General features: G+C 31.2%; 1 protein-coding gene across 1 annotated transcript in view; it reads right to left on the bottom strand.

Moving 5' to 3' along the window:
• The window catches only part of LOC145291474 (putative ubiquitin carboxyl-terminal hydrolase MINDY-4), a 140,785-nt gene that overhangs the window by 52,962 nt on the left and 61,307 nt on the right, over nucleotides 1–26,516 (bottom strand). The window contains exons 6-8 of the mRNA XM_080137350.1: nucleotides 21,944–22,091; nucleotides 17,243–17,359; nucleotides 7,829–7,917 (exon numbers count right to left, since the gene is read on the bottom strand). Of these exons, the coding sequence (XP_079993476.1) occupies nucleotides 7,829–7,917; nucleotides 17,243–17,359; nucleotides 21,944–22,091 (354 nt within the window). The remainder of the gene's footprint in view (nucleotides 1–7,828; nucleotides 7,918–17,242; nucleotides 17,360–21,943; nucleotides 22,092–26,516) is intronic.

Genomic DNA, 26,516 nt, shown 5'->3' with positions numbered 1-26,516 from the left:
AGGTTGATGTTTAATGTAATATTATTTAGGTTAATGTTTAATGTAATATTATTTAGGTTAATGTTTAATGTAATATTATTTAGGTTAATGTTTAATGTAATATTATTTAGGTTGATGTTTAATGTAATATTATTTAGGTGGATGTTTAATGTAATATTATTTAGGTTAATGTTTAATGTAATATTATTTAGGTTGATGTTTAATGTAATATTATTTAGGTGGATGTTTAATGTAATATTATTTAGGTTAATGTTTAATGTAATATTATTTAGGTCAATATTTAATGTAATATTATTTAGGTCAATATTTAATGTAATATTATTTAGGTCAATATTTAATGTAATATTATTTAGGTTAATGTTTAATGTAATATTATTTAGGTTAATATTTAATGTAATATTATTTAGGTCAATATTTAATGTAATATTATTTAGGTTAATGTTTAATGTAATATTATTTAGGTTAATGTTTAATGTAATATTATTTAGGTTGATGTTTAATGTAATATTATTTAGGTTAATGTTTAATGTAATATTATTTAGGTCAATATTTAATGTAATATTATTTAGGTCAATATTTAATGTAATATTATTTAGGTCAATATTTAATGTAATATTATTTAGGTTAATGTTTAATGTAATATTATTTAGGTTGATGTTTAATGTAATATTATTTAGGTTAATGTTTAATGTAATATTATTTAGGTTAATGTTTAATGTAATATTATTTAGGTTAATGTTTAATGTAATATTATTTAGGTTGATGTTTAATGTAATATTATTTAGGTTGATGTTTAATGTAATATTATTTAGGTTAATGTTTAATGTAATATTATTTAGGTCAATATTTAATGTAATATTATTTAGGTGGATGTTTAATGTAATATTATTTAGGTCAATATTTAATGTAATATTATTTAGGTTAATGTTTAATGTAATATTATTTAGGTTAATGTTTAATGTAATATTATTTAGGTTAATGTTTAATGTAATATTATTTAGGTTAATGTTTAATGTAATATTATTTAGGTTAATGTTTAATGTAATATTATTTAGGTTAATGTTTAATGTAATATTATTTAGGTTGATGTTTAATGTAATATTATTTAGGTTACTGTTTAATGTAATATTATTTAGGTTAATGTTTAATGTAATATTATTTAGGTTAATGTTTAATGTAATATTATTTAGGTTACTGTTTAATGTAATATTATTTAGGTTAATGTTTAATGTAATATTATTTAGGTTAATGTTTAATGTAATATTATTTAGGTCAATATTTAATGTAATATTATTTAGGTCAATATTTAATGTAATATTATTTAGGTCAATATTTAATGTAATATTATTTAGGTTAATGTTTAATGTAATATTATTTAGGTTAATATTTAATGTAATATTATTTAGGTCAATATTTAATGTAATATTATTTAGGTTAATGTTTAATGTAATATTATTTAGGTTAATGTTTAATGTAATATTATTTAGGTTGATGTTTAATGTAATATTATTTAGGTTAATGTTTAATGTAATATTATTTAGGTCAATATTTAATGTAATATTATTTAGGTTAATATTTAATGTAATATTATTTAGGTTAATGTTTAATGTAATATTATTTAGGTTAATGTTTAATGTAATATTATTTAGGTTGATGTTTAATGTAATATTATTTAGGTTAATATTTAATGTAATATTATTTAGGTCAATATTTAATGTAATATTATTTAGGTTAATGTTTAATGTAATATTATTTAGGTCAATATTTAATGTAATATTATTTAGGTTAATGTTTAATGTAATATTATTTAGGTTAATGTTTAATGTAATATTATTTAGGTTAATGTTTAATGTAATATTATTTAGGTTGATGTTTAATGTAATATTATTTGGGTTAATATTTAATGTAATATTATTTAGGTCAATATTTAATGTAATATTATTTAGGTTAATGTTTAATGTAATATTATTTAGGTTGATGTTTAATGTAATATTATTTAGGTTAATGTTTAATGTAATATTATTTAGGTTAATGTTTAATGTAATATTATTTAGGTTAATGTTTAATGTAATATTATTTAGGTTGATGTTTAATGTAATATTATTTAGGTGGATGTTTAATGTAATATTATTTAGGTTAATGTTTAATGTAATATTATTTAGGTCAATATTTAATGTAATATTATTTAGGTCAATATTTAATGTAATATTATTTAGGTCAATATTTAATGTAATATTATTTAGGTTAATGTTTAATGTAATATTATTTAGGTTAATATTTAATGTAATATTATTTAGGTCAATATTTAATGTAATATTATTTAGGTTAATGTTTAATGTAATATTATTTAGGTTAATGTTTAATGTAATATTATTTAGGTTGATGTTTAATGTAATATTATTTAGGTTAATGTTTAATGTAATATTATTTAGGTCAATATTTAATGTAATATTATTTAGGTCAATATTTAATGTAATATTATTTAGGTCAATATTTAATGTAATATTATTTAGGTTAATGTTTAATGTAATATTATTTAGGTTGATGTTTAATGTAATATTATTTAGGTTAATGTTTAATGTAATATTATTTAGGTTAATGTTTAATGTAATATTATTTAGGTTGATGTTTAATGTAATATTATTTAGGTTGATGTTTAATGTAATATTATTTAGGTTAATGTTTAATGTAATATTATTTAGGTCAATATTTAATGTAATATTATTTAGGTCAATATTTAATGTAATATTATTTAGGTCAATATTTAATGTAATATTATTTAGGTTAATGTTTAATGTAATATTATTTAGGTTAATGTTTAATGTAATATTATTTAGGTTAATGTTTAATGTAATATTATTTAGGTCAATATTTAATGTAATATTATTTAGGTGGATGTTTAATGTAATATTATTTAGGTTGATGTTTAATGTAATATTATTTAGGTTAATGTTTAATGTAATATTATTTAGGTTAATGTTTAATGTAATATTATTTAGGTAAATGTTTAATGTAATATTATTTAGGTTACTGTTTAATGTAATATTATTTAGGTTAATGTTTAATGTAATATTATTTAGGTTAATGTTTAATGTAATATTATTTAGGTTAATATTTAATGTAATATTATTTAGGTTAATATTTAATGTAATATTATTTAGGTTAATGTTTAATGTAATATTATTTAGGTTAATGTTTAATGTAATATTATTTAGGTTAATGTTTAATGTAATATTATTTAGGTTAATGTTTAATGTAATATTATTTAGGTAAATGTTTAATGTAATATTATTTAGGTTAATGTTTAATGTAATATTATTTAGGTTAATGTTTAATGTAATATTATTTAGGTGGATGTTTAATGTAATATTATTTAGGTGGATGTTTAATGTAATATTATTTAGGTTAATGTTTAATGTAATATTATTTAGGTTGATGTTTAATGTAATATTATTTAGGTTAATGTTTAATGTAATATTATTTAGGTTAATGTTTAATGTAATATTATTTAGGTAAATGTTTAATGTAATATTATTTAGGTTACTGTTTAATGTAATATTATTTAGGTTAATGTTTAATGTAATATTATTTAGGTTAATGTTTAATGTAATATTATTTAGGTTAATGTTTAATGCAATATTATTTAGGTTAATGTTTAATGCAATATTATTTAGGTTAATGTTTAATGTAATATTATTTAGGTAAATGTTTAATGTAATATTATTTAGGTTACTGTTTAATGTAATATTATTTAGGTTAATGTTTAATGTAATATTATTTAGGTTAATGTTTAATGTAATATTATTTAGGTTAATGTTTAATGCAATATTATTTAGGTTAATGTTTAATGCAATATTATTTAGGTTAATGTTTAATGCAATATTATTTAGGTTAATGCTTAATGTAATATTATTTAGGTTAATGTTTAATGTAATATTATTTAGGTTAATGTTTAATGTAATATTATTTAGGTTAATGTTTAATGTAATATTATTTAGGTTAATGTTTAATGCAATATTATTTAGGTTAATGTTTAATGCAATATTATTTAGGTTAATGTTTAATGTAATATCATTTAGGTTAATGTTTAATGTAATATTATTTAGGTTAATGCTTAATGTAATATCATTTAGGTTAATGTTTAATGTAATATTATTTAGGTTAATGCTTAATGTAATATTATTTAGGTTAATGTTTAATGCAATATTATTTAGGTTAATGCTTAATGTAATATTATTTAGGTTAATGTTTAATGTAATATTATTTAGGTTAATGTTTAATGTAATATTATTAAGGTTAATGTTTAATGTAATATTATTTAGGTTAATGTTAAATGTAATATTATTTAGGTTAATGTTTAATGTAATATTATTTAGGTTAATGTTTAATGTAATATTATTTAGGTTAATGTTTAATGTAATATTATTTAAGTTGATGTTTAATGTAATATTATTTAGGTTAATGTTTAATGTAATATTATTTAGGTTAATGTTTAATGTAATATTATTAAGGTTAATGTTTAATGTAATATTATTTAGGTTAATGTTTAATGTAATATTATTTAGGTTAATGTTTAATGTAATATTATTTAGGTTAATGTTTAATGTAATATTATTTAAGTTGATGTTTAATGTAATATTATTTAGGTTAATGTTTAATGTAATATTATTTAGGTTAATGTTTAATGTAATATTATTACGGTTAATGTTTAATGTAATATTATTTAGGTTAATGTTAAATGTAATATTATTTAGGTTAATGTTTAATGTAATATTATTTAGGTTAATGTTTAATGTAATATTATTTAGGTTAATGTTTAATGTAATATTATTTAGGTTAATGTTTAATGTAATATTATTTAGGTTAATGTTTAATGTAATATTATTTAGGTTGATGTTTAATGTAATATTATTTAGGTTAATGTTTAATGTAATATTATAAAGGTTAATGTTTAATGTAATATTATTTAGGTTAATATTTAATGTAATATTATTTAGGTTAATGTTTAATGTAATATTATTTAGGTTAATGTTTAATGTAATATTATTTAGGTTAATGTTTAATGTAATATTATTTAGGTTAATGTTTAATGTAATATTATTTAGGTTAATGTTTAATGTAATATTATTTAGGTTAATGCTTAATGTAATATTATTTAGGTTAATGTTTAATGTAATATTATTTAGGTTAATGTTTAATGTAATATTATTTAGGTTGATGTTTAATGTAATATTATTTAGGTTAATGTTTAATGTAATATTATAAAGGTTAATGTTTAATGTAATATTATTTAGGTTAATGTTTAATGTAATATTATTTAGGTTAATGCTTAATGTAATATTATTTAGGTTAATGTTTAATGTAATATTATTTAGGTTAATGTTTAATGTAATATTATTTAGGTTGATGTTTAATGTAATATTATTTAGGTTAATGTTTAATGTAATATTATTTAGGTTGATGTTCTTGAATGTTACTTTTACAATATTTCAGTCAATGTAATCTCCAACCTTCTTCAGGAGCATCTTGTCGAACTCAGGAATTTTTCTTTCAAACTCAGGAATCTGCACAGAATTTGCAACGGAACCCTTTTTCCATGAAGGTAGCATGATATTTTTCTGTCAGTCGTGACTTAATAGAACTTCTAAATAATTCGCAACTGTATTTTGAGTGTCGCCTGCACTGCGGGTTGAAATTTCAGCATCCAAAAGAGTGTAACTTACAAAGTAATTTTGTCAAGTACTTTATCCACTATGCCACGGATTCTTATTGCAAAACAGAGTTTGCTTTTATTATTCATTTAGGAAAAAACTTATATTACGAATTACAGTTATTCTTTTTTTATTTTTTTTATTTATTTATTTTTTTTTTTACATAGGAGTCACCACTTATCAAGGCTCGGAGGCCACTTGAGGATAAAAGTTAAAGAGTGTACAGTAATCAATGGGATAATATCATAGTAATCATTAGTAATGGAAATTTGGTAAATTGGATTACTTAAGGGGACGGTTCAACAAGAATTTGTTTACGTTGGACTTGAAGATGATCAAATTGTAGTTAGCTAGAAAACAGGAGAAAGGAAGAGAGTTCCACAGGCGTGCAGTTCTAAGAAAGAAACTTTGTTCATGGAATTCACATTTAGGTTTAGGCACAGATAAAGAGTGGGGGGAATTATTGATAGTGGTTTCAACTAGACAAGTATTTTTCGTGAAAGTTTGGCGAGGGGGGACCAGAGATTGGAGCTCAGAAAAGCACTTGCCATGAAAATAACGATAAAGCAGAGACAGGCTTGCAACGTCTCTTCTGTGGGAAAGAGGTTGCAGAAAAGAGAAAAGGGCATCCCCACTAGTCTATTTTGAACTCTCTAAAGGCAGGATAAGATTTCTATTTCCTGCCCAGATATGGCAACAGTACTCCATCTTTGGATGTACCTGGCTTTTATATAGGTAGAGAATTGCATCAGGAGTGAGATATCTACTGGAGCGGTAGAAGGCTACCACCATTTTTCCAGTGACCTTGTCAACAGATTTGATGTGCGTGTTCCATTTCTGTGCAAAAGTAAAGATTAAGCCCAGAAGCTTGTCAAAACATGGAGCCTCCCCAAGACGAGAGCCATTCATTTCAATTGATGCCAGATGGAGGCAGATTCTATTTAATTTATAGGTGTGACCCTAACATAGGTGTGACTCCACTACAGGCCAAAGCAGACTGAGAAGCGGTAGTAACTAAGGAGTGGTTCCACAAATTGGGGCTTCACCATTGTGTTCAGTTTAATGCTATTCCCAAAACATTTTTTTTTCTTTTACAGTTTATTATATATTTTGATAATCCGCAAAAACAATGAAATTGTCTCCATATTGACGTTTTCAAATATATCTTTCATATCATCAGCACCAAAAAAATCTTTATCTAGTGTGAGCAAAATCACAACATTCCATAATAAACTTAACATGCTAAACTTATCAGGCTACGTGAATTGGAATACATTGAAGACATTGCCAAGGCTGCTGCTAGAAAATGATTCGCACCTGAGAGTATCTTATACCTCAACAAAGCCACAATTCACCCATGAATGTTGCCACATCTGAGCTGTTGCTGCTATCAGTAGTCTCTCTTTTAGAAAGGGTCCAAAATAAAAAGAGTCAAATTCTAATAGGTTCTACTCCAACCTCTGTTCCATTGCCACAATGTTGCATCTATGTGACTGTTTTGCAAGTACTTTAATGGAATGTGCTCTGATGAACTAATAGTACTGGTGCCCTTAAATGTATACAATCTCAACTAATCTGACAAGCAGCAAAATCCCACCCTTTCACTGCTGAGGTTTCTAGATGTTGGAAAGTCTTCTACTCGAATAATTTCTTGCCTTAAACTACTAGACTTTGGATTTGGAATTCTCTCCATTTCCTGCTTCCCTGACTGTACTAACATGCAAAATTTTAAATGTAATGTGAAGACATCTTGCTGCTCAACTCCCCACAATTCTCTGTTAAACATGTTCCTAAATAGCAGCCTTTTACGTCTAAGTGACAATACGCCTTGTTTTGGGTAAAAAAAAAAAGGCCTGTGTTCAGTCCTGAAAGACAATGTATACGCCCTGCCAGAGTGGTTGTGCATGTAATTGCGAAGCAAGGGTTGCACAATCCTTGAAAAATTTATCTGAAAATTAACTGAATGGATACCATAATATTTAGTTTGCTGAATTTTATAATAACGAAGGTTCATACAAAATTGTAGCCAGATCAGCTCAGTAGTTTCTGAAAATAAGTAGAATGGACAGACAGACTAAGAGAAATATAATATAGATGCTATGAAAGAAAATACTTACTTTTTACAAGGCATCAATTTGTTTTCACCAAAGAGCATTTCAAGTAGAACATACGCTTGAATGGCAGCAAGAACACCACAAGGACCACCCTAAAATGAAACAACATTAAAAAATTTTCATTACTAAAGTAAAAACATTATAACACACACACACACACACACACACACACACACACACAAGGTGTCTTAAATAAGTTTGCAGACGTTTTTGTACAGGCATTTAAAATTGTTGTAGACACTTGAAAATTCAGTATGCTATTGCTTATGAGATGACTGGCCAATTTTTATGATTTCAGGTTCAAATGAACAGCTACAGTAGGAATTGGAATACACCCTACTAAAGCCTGATTGTCACAGCAGGTGAATTTCAAAAATGCAATCTGGACATAAAGACACTTTAGAAAAACGATATGCAATAAAATTCTGTTTCAAACTTGGAAAAATGCCACAGAAATATATGAAATGCTTCAGACTGTTTTTGGACCATCTTGCATGAATCAAGTATTAGTTTTTGATTGGCATAAGAGATTCAAGGAAGGCATAGAATCTATGAAGGATGATGAGAGGTGTAGAAGGAGTAAGGAAGTCAGAACACCAGAGTTGATTGGCCAAATAAAGAATTTCATGGATAGAGACCCTCGTGTGTCTATGGAGACAATAAGTGCACAGTTTGATGTCAGTGTGGGAACTGTACACACAATTATTCGAGAGAAACTGAAGATGTGGAAGATTTGCGCAAAGTTTATCCCAAAGATTCTCAGAGAAGATTACAGACTATTTTACGAAGATGGGCATCAAGACAGTTCCTCCCCCTTCATATAGTCCAGACCTAGCTCCCAGTGACTTTTGGTTATTCTCTAAGCTCAAGGAAAACCTTAGAGGCCGTCGTTATAAGACAATTAAGGAGATGAAAGAGGCTGTGACGATGATCACTGACATGCTCACACAATAGGACTTCCATGGGGGTTTCCAGAAGTTGTTAGAACAGTACAAGTGCATTGCAGTCGGAGGAGATCACTCTGAAGGAGATTAGAGTTTCGTGTTTGTACTATCAATAAAAGTGCCCATATGAAAAAAGTCTGGAAACTTATTGAAGGCACTCCATATATAGTCATCCATAGTAGTACGACTAGACAAGTATCTCCAGCCAGGATCGAAACTCGACTGCCGAGTTAACAGTCAGTGCTTTTAACCCTTATACTATCATTTGATATTTATAGAATGTAAGCAAAATCTCAATGTAAACTCAATATAAATATTGTCAAGTGCCTGAAAGCTCTACCCAAACAGGGGAGCATATGTATTTATATTAGCTTTCGCCAAACTTATGATCGAGTACTTTATTGATTTTTTTGGTCAACACACATGCACATATATATATATATATATATATATATATATATATATAAGAGAGAAAAAGGATTGCGCCACTGTGATCAGGAGAGGATTATAACGGCTGCCCAAGATTAAGACTGGAGGACCAATGCTTTTGTTCTTTCACTAATCTTCTATAATATAAACCTCACCTGTATGTTTAAATGTATGTATGTATGTATGTATGTATGTATGTATGTATGTATGTCTGCCTAAAACTTTCGACAGAGACGACGGATTCTCATGAGATCAGTATTGCTTTGGAGCTCAACTCTTCTGACAACAAATATCGAAAAATTAGCTAAAACCATTAATTCCTTCACCCTCATCTGGGTACTTTTCTACAAGAAGGGGGTCGCTTTTTTTGCCGATATTTTCAAAAGCAATCCCCTCTTTTAGATTGACTAGCCTTAATTTAAACCTTCGCCACTTCCGGTTTGGTAATGGATGCAATGGCAAAGATGTCACATTTTTTTTTTTTTTCATATTCTTTTCCTCCTTTGCAGTACGGGTTCAAGCCTGCTTGCCTCTTCCCCCCCCTCCTTAACATACTCCTCCAAACACCTGGGCAATGCCGGGCACCTGTCCATTTTACAAACTAGCATGCATTGAATAACTTTAAGAAATTGACTTCCAAACTAAACTGCCAGGTCTTTATTGCTCTTTTTCTCAAGCCCATTCTTTACCATTTCCTCCCATGTTTTCTCGTGCTTTCTTTGTGAATAGAACCTTAACTGTTCTACATCCACAAATCCAAAAACTCTCATCCATTCTTTCAGTGTTGCCATACCATCAAAGTCAACACTTCAGCACACGCCTCTCTATATCGTCCAGATTTAATCTTCCTCTGAGGTCATCAGAACCAAGCCTGTCTTTAAAATTCACATTACACATCCATAGCATAATCTCCATATTATTTCTCTCCGTGCAATGCATGTTCTCGATTGAAAGATTTGGGGGGGGGGGCATACAAATTTATGCATGTTAGTAGCAGCAGCAGTGAATGTTGTTTTACATATCAATTCTGGATTGGACAAAAGCTCAAAATCAACAGTTTCTTTCAGTTTCTTTTGACCAATCACAAAGAAATATTCATTATGAAATTTAGCATGTATAAAAAACAAACAGTAGTTTTCTTTCTCTCTCTTTCAGAGATGTTGCACGTTCACAGAACATGATCCTGCCTGAGCCTTTTGGGTTTGAAGGCTCTAAAATCCATAATAAAAGACATATACAGACTACTAAACATAGCAACAACATATATACACTACTAACCAAACTCTTGTATATACAGTTTATACATACACATACAAAACAGAGACAAATATACACAAACATTGCCTATTCATTTTACACACACTGTGAGAGATAAATGCATATTGTATCGGATGAAATGAACCTGTTCACTCAAATTCTCTATTTTCGTTTTTATCAAAACCCTGGAGTTAAAAGATTTTCACTTGGATGATGAATGCCATCACATGAGAAATTGAAATCATTGGGTGGAATGGATAGAAGAACTGACTATTCAAAAGGATAGCTCAACAAGTATTTGTTTACATTAGACTTGAAAACGACTGTGCAGATTTGTGGTATCTTGATCCTCAATGGAATGTTCTAGGAAAGAAACTTTGTTCATGGAAATTCCATTTGGTTTTTGGTACAGAGAGAGAGAAGGAGAAAGAAAATTTCTTTGTTATTGTTGTAGTTAGACGAGTTCTTGCTGCGAACTCAGGAATCGTTCTCTCAAACACGAGAATCTGCATGGAATTTCGGATGGAACCCTTCATTTAATTAATATGAGTAGCATGCTCTCATTCCATCAGCCGTGGCCGGGTAGAAGTCTTAAATAATTTACAATTGTATTTTTAGTATCGCCCCCACATTGAGGATTGAACCTTCAACCTCCATAAGAGTGTCACTTAGAACTGAATTTTGCTAAGTACTTTATCCATTACACGATTCAAGATGAGAATAGTAGTCCAAATAATCAAAATAATTTGTATCATTAATTCTCATCTCAAAAATTCAGAAACCATTAAAATAAATTTATTTCTCCCAAATTGCCAAATTTTTTTGCCATTTTTAAGGCATTTTAGCTTTCCTGTGACATAAACAAGAGTTTCCCTTCCCAAAGAATATGACTGTCATTTTTCTGCATTTGTGGTCATTTAGATAAGGAGTAAATCAAAGGACCAATAGAATGATAGAATAACAAAGATATGTACACATATCTAAGACAATGGTAGAAACCTTAGAAAACAACCTCTAGTCAATATTGGAATAAGGCCATAAATAGATGCTAACATTTAATACTACTAATATTAAGTTTCTTTTCTTTAATAATTGCAAGAGTCTTCCTCACCCACCAATACCCATGACTAATAATCTAAGTGCTCAATTTTTAAACTTCTTACTTTAACTATCACAGACAACATGAACTGGAAAAAATACATTGAAGACATTGTCAAGGCTGCTGCAAAGAAGGTGGGCTACCTTTACTGTACTAGAAAGTTAATCACGCTAGAGAGCATTCTATATCTTTCCAAAGCCACAATTCGCCTATGCATGGATTACTGTTGTCACATCTGGGCTAGTGAATCTACCAATAGTCTCTCTCACTTAGACAGGGTCTAAAAAATAGTCTTTAATCTAATAGGCCCCGCACTATCAACCAAGTTCCAACCTCTGTCTCATCACTGCATTGTTGTATCTCTATACCTGCTTTACAAGTATCTTAATGGAATGCGCTTTGATGAACTTGCTGCACTTGTGCTCCTTCAATGTACATACTCCCAACAAATCCGTCTAGCAGCAAAATTCCAATTCCTTAACTGTAGGAGTCCCTAGATGCCGGAAAGCCTTCTAATAGTTTCTTCCTTCAAACTGCTAGACTTTAGAATTCTCTTCCTATGTCCTGCTTCCCTAACTGCACTAACATGCAAAAATTTAAATGCAATGTGAACAGACATCTCGCTCATCTTCTCACATAGTTCTCTGTAGATATGATTCCAAATAATAGCCCTTTGCATCCAACTGGCAATATACTTTGTTTGAGCTGAACAAGAATAAAAAAAAGACAGTTATTTCATATTAATATTTGGAATAAAAAATGTTTCAACACATTTCATTATATATAGACTTCATCAGTAAAATGAATTGATGTCATTTCAAATACTCAATGAGTACAGAGAAGAAAAAGGTTCCATGGAGTTTCATCCAAGAGGAAAAGAAGTAAATTGTTATCAAACCTTAACTTTTTCAAAATCAGAAAAACTCATTCAGTTTTTCTTCTGAGACTTATTTTTATTCTTTGTTTTTTGCACAAGGCGATATTTTGTAATAACCTGTCCAAAGATTTATTGCAATATAATTTCAATTCATTGATTTTTCATTCATATTTTTTTATATAATGCAGAAATTAATATAATACTTTGTACAATGTACAAAATGTTTCAGGCAAACTACAATACTCTCATCCGTATGTACTCCTTTTAATTTGTTGTTTTTTTGTGTATTGATATTCATATTAAAAACTCCTTTTGCTATTTATTTAAAAAGAAAATACAACTTTGATATATATGGGTTGTGGAATTGCATTCGTCTGCAAAAGATCTAGCTAATTTGCATATTATTTAAAGCATTTATTTTAACTAATTCTGTATTAGTTTTTTCGGTTTTCTTCTGGGATGATCATCGTTAGTTATATAGGGTATTCGAACCCATGCGAAACTTTATATTTGTTTTTTAGCCGGGAAAATCAGTGCAAAAGTGTGAAAATTAAAAAAATGGAATTTGCTAGGTGAAGGTCGAATGTCGGCATTACGAATATGCATGCGTAACGTAATAGCTATTGGTTCCTGTTTTAATTTTTAGTCTTGCAAAAAAATTGTCTTCATAGGTCAGGCATTCATGTCAAAGGAAAAGTAAATTGTAAGTTAAACATTTTGGTTTCGATTCTCGTGGTGGCGCACAAGTCATTTTTTTTAACTTTTAAAATCATTATTATATATTGGGTCCAATATAATCTTTAAATATAAAAGCGAAAATGTGTGTATGTATGTACGTATATTCGCTTTTTGTGTATGTCCGAGAAAGGCTTTTTTCCAAGAAGCGATCGGTCGATTCACTTCTTCTTAAAACTTTTTATATCACATCTAAATGATAATATTTACGAGTTAACAACAGGGGTCGCCTGTCTATTTAATTTGCTCGACTTTGAAAAGATAAATATTCAACATTTTTTGATCGCCGCATGTGCATTAAGCTTTTTTGTATAATAAAAGCAAAACTAATACTGGCAGCATTTTTCCGAAAACGTCCGAAAGCAATCAGCTTTGATCAATGTGGAGTTTCTCCTTATATCAGACAATTGCTTTTCAATTTGAACAATCCCCTTTTTATGGGGAGCTGGTTTTCCTCACAACATCTTGAGGAAACAAAAAAAAATTAAAAATCCTACCCCGCAGTAAATAAAATACTGCCCCGCAGTCAAAGTTCATTAAGTACGGGCACCTGCCAAGTTTTAATACTTAAATAAATTCAAACATGTTTCCGTTACTATTTCGTGGTGGCCCAGTGGTTAACGTCACACATTTTTTTTTACACTTTAATTTCCAACTTTGACTCAAGGGTTCAGGTTCAATTCTTCATACTTACCTACCAAAACTTTTTTTTTCATTTTACCCCCCCCCCCCGACACAAACACCCGGGTGTTTTGATTTACCTAAAACTACACACACCTCCAAACACCTGGGCAACGCCGAGTAACCCCCCCCCTGCTAGTATAATAATAACGAAATCTGCATTAATCAAAATATCATATTTAAGCATATTTTACAACCGGGCAATGCCAGGCGGCCTGCTAGTATATATATATATATATATATATATATATATATATATATATATATATATATATATATGAGACATTGCTCAGGATTGAATAAGGATCAATGAACGTTTCACACTTTCAATACTTTTACTGTAATTGAAATCAGTGAAATTGCCCCCATTTTCAATCAAATTGTTTGACTGCCTGCTCTAGTCAGGGACCCACCATGGTGCAACAAGAGGAAACTTCACATGCTTCCCTGCAGTGACTTAGTCCACAATATATTGTAATCTACATTGCACTGTAGAGAACCTATTATTGATTTGATCAAAGTTTTATATAATGACTTGAAGTATAAAATACAAATGTTAAGTATCATGGGTCAATTTGGATCTAAACAGAAACATTCATTTTGAATGCGCCCCTGTCTTATCAAAGAACCTACTGTTTATTTTATATGTGAGGCGCTTCTGCTTGTGTGGTAATAAAACTTCTCAAATGCATTTCTGATGTAAGGCTGTGTAAGGATGTTAATTTTGGTCCAAATTGGTATGTACCTTCTTTAATCAGATGTTTTCAATTATAAATTTTCAATACTTATTGGAAACATTCCAATACAAAACCTATTTAAGAACACTCTTACACAAATAAAGTATTTTGATGGAAATCTCAAAAAAGTCAGCCCAGCCATTTTAGAGTTCATAGGGAATGAATTCACACATACAAAAAGTGTATTTTATATATAAGCTCTGTGGAATAAGGAAATAATTGTATCTTGTAGTCCTTGTTTATAAACAATTTTATAAGCGTTGATACATTTTTATTTCTTCTCATACATATACATGCATGGTGCTCTCTAGAAAAGTGGAAAATTTGTCGAACGGTAATTTATCTTTTATAAAAAATAACTTTTATAAAGATTTTCAAAGACTGTTATAAAATGCTTAATTATCAGGTTGACAAGAAAGTTCTTGCAGTTTTAAACGTCAATTCAGATGAATATATCACAGCTCAAACAAAAATTTATTCACCATCACAATCAACACACTTTTGCCAAGGCAAAAACAGTGTATGCCAATAACATAAAAATCTTGTGTTCTGGTGGCGATGAGATTGCTGAAGACAGTTTTGATATCGCTTAGGTTTTTGAAGCATTTCTCGCACAGATAGTTATCAAAATGCTTGAAAAAGTAGTAGTCAGTAGGTGAGGGGTTTGGAGAGTATGGCGGATGAAGCAGAATTTCATAGACCAATTCATTCAACTTCTGCAGAGTCAGTTTTGCAACATGCGGTCGGGCATTATCAAAGAGGAGAATTAAGCCTTTTCTGTTGACTAATGCTGAGTGTTGTTGTCAAAGTTTCTAATGAATTTTACCCCTTTGTTGACAGTATTTCTTTACCATAATGGTTCCGCCTGTATTCAAAAAATTGTAATGGATGAGACCGGTTGCAGACCACCAAACAGTCAACATGACCTTCTTTTGGTGCAACTCTGGCTTCAGGAAGTGTTGCAGAGTTTCGTCGGCTTCTAACTACTGAGCTGGGCATTGCCGGTTGTTGTAAAGAACCCACTTTTCAGTAAAAGTCACAACTCAGTCGAAAAATGGGTCGTTCTTGTTGAGTAAAAGAAGGGAAGATGACGCTTTATAATGGCGTTTCCTTTTGGTTGTTGTTCAATTCGTGAGGCATTCATTTATCAAGTTTCTAAAGTGGTTGGAAAATGTTGTATATGTTACGTCTAATTCAGAAGCAAGTTCTCAAACAGTTGTGCATGGATTGACATCGACTAAGGTTCTTAATTGATTGTTGTCAACATCCGATGGCCGATCACTACGCTCATTATCTTCAAGACTCTCATCACCATCACAAAATTTCTCAAACTACTATCATGTTGTGCATTCAGTAGTGGTTCCTGGGCCAAATGCTTCATTGATATCGCAAGCTGTTTCAGCAGCTTTTCGGCCTAGCTTGAATTGAAATAATGAAAATTGTGCAAATTTGCTTTTTTTTTCATCTTATATTCAACGTTCTGAGAAGAAAACATAATTGTTTTAAAACGATGGTAATTCAAACAACTAGATAGAGCGCTCTTTAAAATAATATATAAAGTAAAGGTATTATAATGAAAACTTATTTGAAAGTATATCATTTGAAATCCAAATTAAAAATTCTGCAAAAACCTTCTTGTCAATCTATCTATATATATAAAAGCGAAAATGTATGTGTGTATGTGTGTTCGCTTTTTCTGTATGTCTACAAAAGGCTTTTTTCAGAGAAGCGGTCAGTCGCCTAACAACTTTTTAAAAACTTTTATATCACATGTAAATCGTAATATCTCAGAGTTAACAACGGAGCTCGCCTGTCTATTTAATTTGCTCAACTTCGGGAAGATAAATATTCAACAGTTTTCGCTCGCCACATGTGGGTTAGGCCTTTTCCTATAATAAAAGCGACACTAATTCTTGCATTATTTTTCCGGTCTCGATCGCCAGAAATGTCTGAAAGCAATCAGCTTTGATCAATGTGGAAATATTATTTCCTTATATCAGAAGACAATTGCTATTCAATTTCGACAAGTGGAGCTGTTTCCCCCTACCCCCAACGTCTTGGGAAAAAAAAAAAAGAAGCATTCCCGCACTAAATGAAATGCTACCCCGCAGTCAAAAGTTGACCTCATTAAGTCATCAAAACGTACACCTGCTAATTTAAGTAATTAAATAAATTCAAACATGTTTCAGTTAGTATGTCGCGGTGGCGCAATGATTAACGTCACACATTTTTTTTTTTTTCACACTTTAATTTCCAACTTTGCCTCAAGGGTTCGGGTTCGATCCTCATACTTACTTACCAAAACATTTTTTTTTATTTTAACCCCACCCCACCCCCCGGGATTTTGATTTACCCAAAACCACACACACCTCCACTCGCTAGCCTAATATAAAATGCTCAAAACTTTGTCCGCACAAATCAAAGTGAATAAGCCAACAATAAAATTTAAACAAATTAAAATAATAAATTTACAATCACAAATTCCACGCTTTTCTAGTGACTACACTGTATGTGTATGTGTGTATATGTGTGTGTGTATATATATATATATATATATATATAGGAGGATCATTCAATAAATAAGATGAAACATTTGGGAAAAATAAAACTAATTTTCTATTACAGAATAGTTGAAATAAGTATATACAATATACCAACCTTTTTCTGTACAATGCCGTATTGCAAAAAAGGTACAGTAGAAAACTCCAAGTTTTGTCGCGACCATTCTGAATTGAACTGCGAATTGGCAGATCCAAGTATCAGAGTCTTTAATTTCTGAAATAAAATTATAAACATTTTTTCAGTTATATATTTCAAATAATACCTAAACGACTTCTTTCCTTTTTTGCGATCAGAGACAAATATCATTTCTTTTATTTTAAATATTCTGTAGTTCATTAGAAATGAAATAATTTTTAAATGACATGTGAAATCTTTCAAGCTGCAGTAGTGGGCAGATAAGGCTGTTGTAGTAAGAAATGAAGACTTATTTTCTCTTGTGGAGAAATGTGCCTGCTAGATGATTTGGTCACACACTGACCAATCAGCTTGTCAGGCGCATTGATTAAATCTGTCCCCTGAAGAACTATTTATGACCTTTTGTGAATCACATTTCGTCAGCAGCAAAAACCCTGATTGCAACAAAGAAAGACGTCTCCTCCTCTCTCTCTATCTCTCCTGTCTCTCTCTATCTCTCTCTATCTCTCCTGTCTCTGTCCACTGGACGCTTAAACATCAACTACAAATTACATTCAATAAGTTTCCAGACTTTTTTGTACAGGCATTTAAAATTGTTGTAGACACTTGAAAATTCAGGATGTTATTGCTATACATCTTATGAGATGACTGACCGATTTTTATGATTTCAGATTCAAATGAACAGCTACAGCAAGAATTCGAATACACCCTACTAAAGCCTGATTGTCACAGCTGACGAATTTCAAAAATGCAATCTGGACGTGAGGACACTTTAGAAGAACGATATGCAATAAAATTCCATTTTAAACTTGAAAAAAAATGCCACAGAAATGTATGGAATGCTTCACCTGCCAGACCTTCGAGTACAGCATAAAAATAACTTCCATCTTTCTTTTCTTCACTTGAACACGGCCCAGATTTCTTCCACCTATACCAAAATGTGCAGATCATAAAATAAATCCTTTTGTTGTTGTTATTGGAAATATTTTGTTTTCCTTTTCATGTAATCGTTTTCATTATGTACTACAAATATGAAGAAGTGTGTCTCATTTCAATAAATGGGGTTCTACTGTATTAGGCTTTGTACCTAAGCTAAAAAGTCAAATAAGGTATGCTCTTACTAAAAGAATCAGATTTCTTTCTTTCCTAGTTGACTTTTTCTTTTAGATGTTTATTTAAGAATGACACCATATTAGCAATCATTAAATACTTTTATTTTAATAAATTGAAATGTAAATTGGCTAGTTAGAAGCAAATTTGGATTTTCTTTTTTTTTTTTACATCATATTTAGTCGCCACTCATCAAGGTCACTCAAGGATAAGGGTTAATGGGTACCATAATAGAAATTTTATAATTTCTTTTAGAGGACAGCTCTTCAAGAACTTGTTTACATTAGACTTGAAAACAATGATGTCATAGTCAGCCAGGAAGCAGCTCCATAGTATTATGTTCCATAGACGAGCAGCTCTAAGTAATAAAAACTCTACTCATAGAATTTTCACTTAGAATTAACTACAGATATAGAGTAAAGGAAATTGTTGATAGTTGTTGTGGCTAGTCAGGTGTTTACTATGAAAGACTTATTGGGGGGATGGGACCATAGATTGAAGCTCAGTCAAGCAGCTACCATGAAAATAATAATAGAGCAGAGATAAACTCGCAATGTCTCCTCCATGAGAAAAAGATAACAGGAAGGAGAAAAAGATATCGCCCACTAGATCTCAAAGTCGGTTTTGTACCCTGTCGAGGCAGAAGAGGATGCTCTGAGCAGCTCCTCTTCAGATGTGGCAATAGTACTCCATTTCAGTATGTACTCGACTCTTATACAACTAGAGATTGCATCAGTACTGAGATATCTACAGGAGCAGTAGAATGATCCAATCATTTTTCTGGCAATCTTGGCAATGGATTTGATGTATGTGTTTCACTTCAGACGAGGAGTGAAGTTCAGTCAGAAAAATTTGTCAAAACAGTACTTCCCCAAGATGAGACCCATTTACCTCAATTGGGGCCCGACAGATGTCAGAGTATTTATGATGAAAAGAGAGAAGCTTGTTTTTGGGGGGATGCATTAAGATTAACCAGCCACCTTTTTCCCCACTGTACCACTGCTCAAGGTCAGAATAAAGAGAATCAGAAAGATCTTGGTCATTGCCAACTTTTGAAGTGTTGCCATAGATAGCAGTGTTATCTGCATAAATGTCTATGAATAATCTAAGACTGATTTGGGAGATCATTGATGAATATCAGCAAGAGAGTCGGGCCAAGGATGGCACCCTGAAGGATTCCAGTATTAATAGCCAATTTTCATACTATGAGCTTCTGATTCGTGCTCATCAATGACTATTCTTATAAACCTATCAGAGAGAAATGATTTAATAATTGAGAGGACACTTCTAACTATTTTGTAGCTGTGAAGTATACCTTTATGCCATATCCTGTCAAAAGCCTTTGATGTGTCAAGAGCAATCGATCCAGAAACAAAATTCCCATCAATAGATTCACTATTCCTGTGTGATATTATAGTTAGCACATAAGCTGTAGATCTAGGAGAACAGAAACCACATTGCATGTCACTGTTATTTTTGCTGAGGTGGTTGATTACTTCTCTATTTATCACAGATTCCAGCAATTTACTCATGACACACAGGAGCCTGATTGGTCTGTACTGAGAGGGAGATGACTGATCTCCAGAATTTTAAAATATGGAGTAGACTAATGAAGTTTTCCAAGGTGTTAGGAGGAATTTCTCCTTAAGACAACATTTAAACAGCTTTGTAAGTTTGGAGCTAGTTCCAGTTGAAGCTTATGGAGTACTATAGTAGGAATGCCATCAAAGCAGTTGCTTTACTGGAATTAAGGTCATTAATAAGTTTGGCAACATTATGCACAGATATTTGTATATCACATAGCGTGTTTTCAGTCACAAGAGGAAATACAGGGGGTAGATGACCCTGATTTCAAAATTCTTAGCAAAGAGTTTGACTGTCAGATGTTGATGAAATGACCTCAGGTCCATTGATGACGCTTCTGTTCAGGAGTCTATTTGTTAATTGCCAAAAGTCATGGGAATCTACTGTTCAGCTACTGTAGACCTGACAGACTGGGCATGTGACTCTCTTGCATTATTTTGTAGTGGTTACTGACCGTTCTAAAAGATAGCTTTAGTTTTAGAATATCTATTTCATTGAAAGCAATGAAAATAGTAGTTTTTATGTGCAATGGCAGTGGCACATTCTGGGGTTGGCTGTTATGTTTTCGCTGGAATTTCTTGAAGGGTATGAAGTGGTTTATACTGACAGTTAACCAGTCAGTCAGATCTGATACTATAGAATTCATTTTTTTTTTAAACATGAAACGCAGATATATATCTGATATAAATGTTTAGAAGCTATCCCAATCAGCCATAAAGTATCAATATATCGATGGAGAATTACATCTGAAGACTTATTACATTTTGTTTTTATTTTAATTGAGACAACCGAGTGATCAGAGAGTTCCAGTGGAGGCAGAATGGAGGATGAGCACAGTTCAGGGAAAATTGTTAAAAAAAGGAGACTGGCATACTGTCTGACAGTTTCAGGCACACGGGTAGGTTCGTAAACAAACTGTGTTAGGTTATAAGCAATGAAGAAATCATGACAGAACCTCATCATCTGTCTTGTTTGAGTGAGCTAGCAATTCAACATTGTGAACATTGAAGTCTCCACAGACGTGAATGTTAGCCAAAGGATGAGCAGATAGGATGTGATCAATTTTCTCAGAGATACACTTAATGATAGTAACTCTGCTATTATGGGAGGAATAAAGGGCAAATATGAACACAGCGCTGTAAGTGCAACCTGGAAGTCCATATAGGGCAACTTTGGATCTTCTCATGAAAAAGCCATTTATAATGTAGACACATATTCCATGCCTATTACAATCTTGGGGGTTAAATTGTGATGTCAAGTTTGAGTATCTTTTAATCATGAACTTATCTAGGGAAGCAGTCAGTCCAATGCCAATTTCACACAGGAACAATAGGTCAGGTTTGTAATTGGATTTCAATCTCTGACAGGTTGGAATGTAGACCCCTGATTTTGGAGGAGGAGACCTCGTAATAGGGGTTTACGTTGGAAGTTGTAGATAACGTCAGCCCAGGTAAAACATTTACCTCCAGCACTTTTATTAGTGACATGGCCCTAAGGATAGGAATAGAAAGAGAAAAATAAGGACACCTCAAGCGACTATTCAGGAAAAGACTACTAATCTAGTATACAGCTTTTTCTTCAACCTTTGTCAGAAATATCACTCATTGTAAATGAAAACGAAGGCTGCCAAAATTGCATTCACAATGCATTTTCTAATCTCCATTCTAAAACTAAGTATTGTACTTTATTTAAGTTCAATTTCTTTTTTAGGGGAAAGAATGGAGATAGGTTCTACTGCCACTGAGTTTATTAAGGAGAAAAGAGGAAACAAGGGTAACAGTAAGATATATATATATATATATATATATATATATATATATATATATATATTACATATAAGAGTCAACATGAATCAACAAACATTTCAACATTAACATATTGAGGCTCTAAAGTGATTCAAGCTATCAAAAAGGATTGATATACCTTCAAAAAAATAAAATCATTTTTAATTAATAGTATAACACTCACCATGGCAGTTCTCAAGTCTATTGGCGTTGTGATGGCAGATATGGCTGAAGGAATTGTTGATTTTAAGGCCGACATATCCAGGAGAGTCGATTCTGAATCATCAACATCTTCCAGTTCTCCGATTTTTTGGACTTCAACTGAAGAACCTCTGAAATTTTGTCAAGTAGAAAGAATCATGTATTTTAGGGGCGCCAAAAAGCATTGCAGATGTAGTAAGGAAAGTTTTTCAAGAATATGGCTTAAGGAAAAGTACATTTAGAACCAAAAAAATATAAAAAACACAAAATAAAATAATTTAATAGAACTGAGCTATAAAATTACAATAATTAAATATTACTATTTTTACATTTTGATTAGCAATGCACTTGTTAGATTCATCTCTGACACAAGTACTATGGCGGTTACCATAATATAACTTTTGTTGAGCAGATCACCATTTTGGCGGGTCCCCCTCTTGGGGAGTCATCAAAATTAAGAAGACGGGAGTGTTGAAATGGTCTAGAAACAGACCTGGGAATAATAATAATGAAGAAACAAGGCATTTTAAAAACGAAACGGTTTTTATATCCAATGTTGCAGTAAGTCTATAAGTCGTATCGGGTCATAGAAAGTTTGGGATTTTTCATTTTGTGTACTGACTCCGGAACAACTCGTCTCTTCGTCTTCGTTTCCCCATCTTCCAGCTTCGAATATCATTTTGTATTTTCTTCTTCTTTCCCTCCAGAATTGTTCTCCATGCTGATTGGCTAAAACCTCTGGTTGCATAGAGAGAAAAGTAGGAAGGAAGGAAGGAAACGTAGAGAGAAAAAGAAATGGCGAGGGAATACTGTAATGATGGTAGTAGTAGTAGTAGTAGTAGTAGTAGTAGTAGTCTACAGTACCACCATTTTGAAAATGTATTTTCTTGGGAATACCTGAGGCTCGGAAATAAAGGAGAAAATAACAATGATGAACGTTTGATTTGTTTTATGGCATATCAATCCTCTATGAGTTATTTAGCATTTAATAAGTATAAAGATATAATAATATTAATGACTTATCGTTATATTAAATTAATTTCAGATGAACACTGCACCGAGAAAGTACTTTTTAGGCAACATTTCAATGTAAACAATCACGGTATGCGATGAATAAAACTATTCACGAACGATCAAATATCTTTTTCGAATGACCAATTTAAAACATTCAAAACACTTAGAATATACATTCATATCTTATATGGAATGTGTAAAACAAATTAAACAAAAATCTGTTAAAATTCATCGGTTTGAGATATTTTGATGAAATAAAATGTTTTAGATTCCATAATTTGTGTAGATTCAGAATATGTAATCAAAATATAACTAGCATTAATTTAAAATTTTCGTCTGTTATACCTACTAGAAGACTGAGTGTCAATTTTGTTGAAAACAAAAGAGATTACAACTGCCAACGAGTCATGTTTTCTAGGATTATTTATGAGGAAAAGAAAAAGTAACGTTTCGATTTTAAGAAGACTGAATAATACAGTTGGGGGATGAACTTCTGGATAATATAGCATGATGTGACCAGCTGATTGATTAGATTGGGCCTCTCCGATCTCCAATCTAGCCAAGGATAGAGAGGAAGTGAACTTGTTGCAAGTCACATAATCATTTGTGCAACCAGGCCATAGACGGAATCTTGTCATAAGGTACCACGGATCGCCATTCACGATCTACAGGTTGCCTTGCTTTAAAAGAGGGGAGATAACCCTTTACATAGACTTATAGCTGAAGAATTTGTGGCTCTGCAGAATGTCTAAAATACAAATATGAACAATTAAAATGGACTGTACTAGCGAAGTTCCACTAATTGAAAAAATAAAAAATTAAATCTGATCAATACAAACAAAATATGAACTGAAAAATATTAAAAACTACCAGTTCAGCCCGGCTTTGCTCGACCCCATGTATGAATATCCTTTATGTAAAATTTCAAATGTTTAAACCAGAAATTGTCTGAGTAATTTGGTAGAGACCGCAGAGGTAATTTTTTTTTTTTAATTTTGATCCCTTAACATTTATTGTTTTAGTCTCAAATCAAAATAAAAAGCTTGACCCATGTCCAACTTACCTACATCTAAAATTTCAAGTGTTTAGACCCAACATTGGAGGAGGAATTAGGTAGAATCTGCAAAGGTCAACTCTTTCAACTTTTGTCAAATTTCGAGTCTGTAGACTGAAAATTGACAGAGTACTTTGGTAGGGAAATGTACACACACACAGACACAGAGAGACAATTTCACTTTTATAGATATATAGATATGTTTTGTTGCAAAACATAAATAGCATAAAGACAAAAACAGAAGAACTACATCTGAAAGAGACAAAACAATTCTTCTATAGTACAGGGTAGAAAGATAAATTTATCACCCTAAAAAAAAAAAAAAGAAACACTACAGCTTTATTTTAAAACTTTTATTGAAAAAAATAAATTCATGTAACTTGATTATGCAGTAGATCTGACATCTATTCAATGTAACCGCCTTTAATCTCAATCACCACCCCAATATGGATCCGGAACTGAGACCATGCATTTTCCACAAGTGCTGGCGGGAGCTCGGTAAATACTCGGTGGATGGTGGTGATCAGGCTGACTTTGGTGTTGCGAGAGGTCATGTTGGTGATGTTCTTAACATATGATCAAACAAAGTAGTCGAGCAGGTTCAGGTCAGGAGATGAGGGGAAGGGGCAGTGAAAGAAGGATATTAAGTCATAGAACTCCTTCTGAAGCCAAGCCTGGATCTCTTTAGACTTGTGGGCCGGCTCGAAGTCTTGCTGCGACACCCAGGATCTGTCAACGGCCACCTAATTGCACCAGGGGATCATCACAATGTTCAGCACATCCAGGTACACTTTTGGTGTTGATTTTCAAGCCAACTTCGAAAATGTGAGGTGGCATGGTGTCACCCTCACTTGAAACTACACTAAAGACCATAACCATAGCTGGAAACTTCATTGAGCTGTGCCCTCAGGCATTGAACTGTCCGGATTTGCATTTTGAATTTGCTGGCAATGGTCCTGTAGTCATAACTTGGATCGGTAGAGAGCATGATTTGTACAACAACACATCTCCAATCTCGCTCATCAAACATTGTGTCACTTTCAGACACGGTAGAAGTCTCCTATCGCTCTTGGGATTTATGCACAACTGGCCGATTAGTAGATGGTCTACAACGAAAAAAGAAAATCGGTTTTCATTAAACAGAAATGGGACGATGTGGTCTTTTATATATATAGAAAAACAGCAAAAAAATACAAAATAAACATGAAAGAAGATAGTAATTGTCTGTATTTTTGACCTAGTGACATATGGCCGAGTGGTCCTAGATGTTGTATCAAAGTTTACAGTTACCCAAAGGTGCTGAGTTCAATCCTGAACGAAGGCAGTGAAAAGTAACATTCAAAACAGAGAATCAGCAACTATGTCCCAGAGCCTAGCTGGAGTCTGAACACGGTACCCCCATAATAATAATAAAGGGTTGGGTTCAAGACTCCAGTTCGATACAAAACACCTGATGAAGGCCGGAGGGCAAAACAGCCGAAACGTTGTGACTCTAACAACCAAGATGAGGAAGTCAGTTCGACAATCTCAATCAATGAAAGAAGAGTTCAGAAAACTCAAACTAAATATAAAAAAAGTAGATCTTGAAAATATGAAACCCCAATGGAATATTTGTATCATTAGTCTCTCTATGAGACTGTAAAACCTAAGATATACGCATATACCAGCCATAGAAAAAAGTCTCTACACACAATCTAACAAGAATATTATAACAAGTTGAAAATACTATGCTAAGATGGCTAGCTACCTGAGAGTCCCATCTTAACTGCCCAGAAGCAAGATCTTACAGCATTAATATATAAAACAGAAATACTATCATTAAACAAAAAGTTGCATTTATAAATATTTATTTCTAACAAAGATGATTTGTTCAATACAAACATAAGGACAATACAATGTGGTGCATAAAATAGAGTGAAAAGTATATGAAAATTAGTTATAGTTTTATAACAATTTGGTTCAATTAATAATTAAATCTTACAGCATTAGTGTTTAAAAAAATAGAAGTGATATAAATAAAGAAACAGTCATATACTAGCATTTATTTCTAACAAAGAAGATTTGTCAAAAAAAAAACCTAAGACGAACATAATACAACATGGTGAGCGAAAATCACATATGTAATTATCAATTTAAGAATCTAAAGTAAATATAATTTACTTTGATGTCTTGGAACTATGCTCAGCAAGAAGGCTACAAGCAGTTGAATATGCGTTGTAAAATAATCAAGTAATATATTATGAAACTAGTTTTAAGTCCATTACCAGAAGGAAGTCAGGTCTCTCATATTGCAAGTCTTTTTTTTTTTTTTTTTTTTTACTTTCAAATTGAAGAGTTCCTTCTCATTTGTTGCTAATATCATTCAGTGTAGTTAACATAGAAAAGGTTTTAAGAAATGGATATACTGGGGAGACAACAACACCATATAATAGATCAGTAATCATATATTATGGGGAATCGCATATCTGAAGCAGAAATTTTTATGTAA

The sequence above is a fragment of the Euprymna scolopes genome, chromosome 12 (assembly GCF_053919585.1).
Source record: "Euprymna scolopes isolate OS-2025 chromosome 12, ASM5391958v1, whole genome shotgun sequence".
NCBI lineage: Eukaryota > Metazoa > Mollusca > Cephalopoda > Sepiida > Sepiolidae > Euprymna > Euprymna scolopes.
This window is presented reverse-complemented; position numbering and strand designations above follow the sequence as displayed.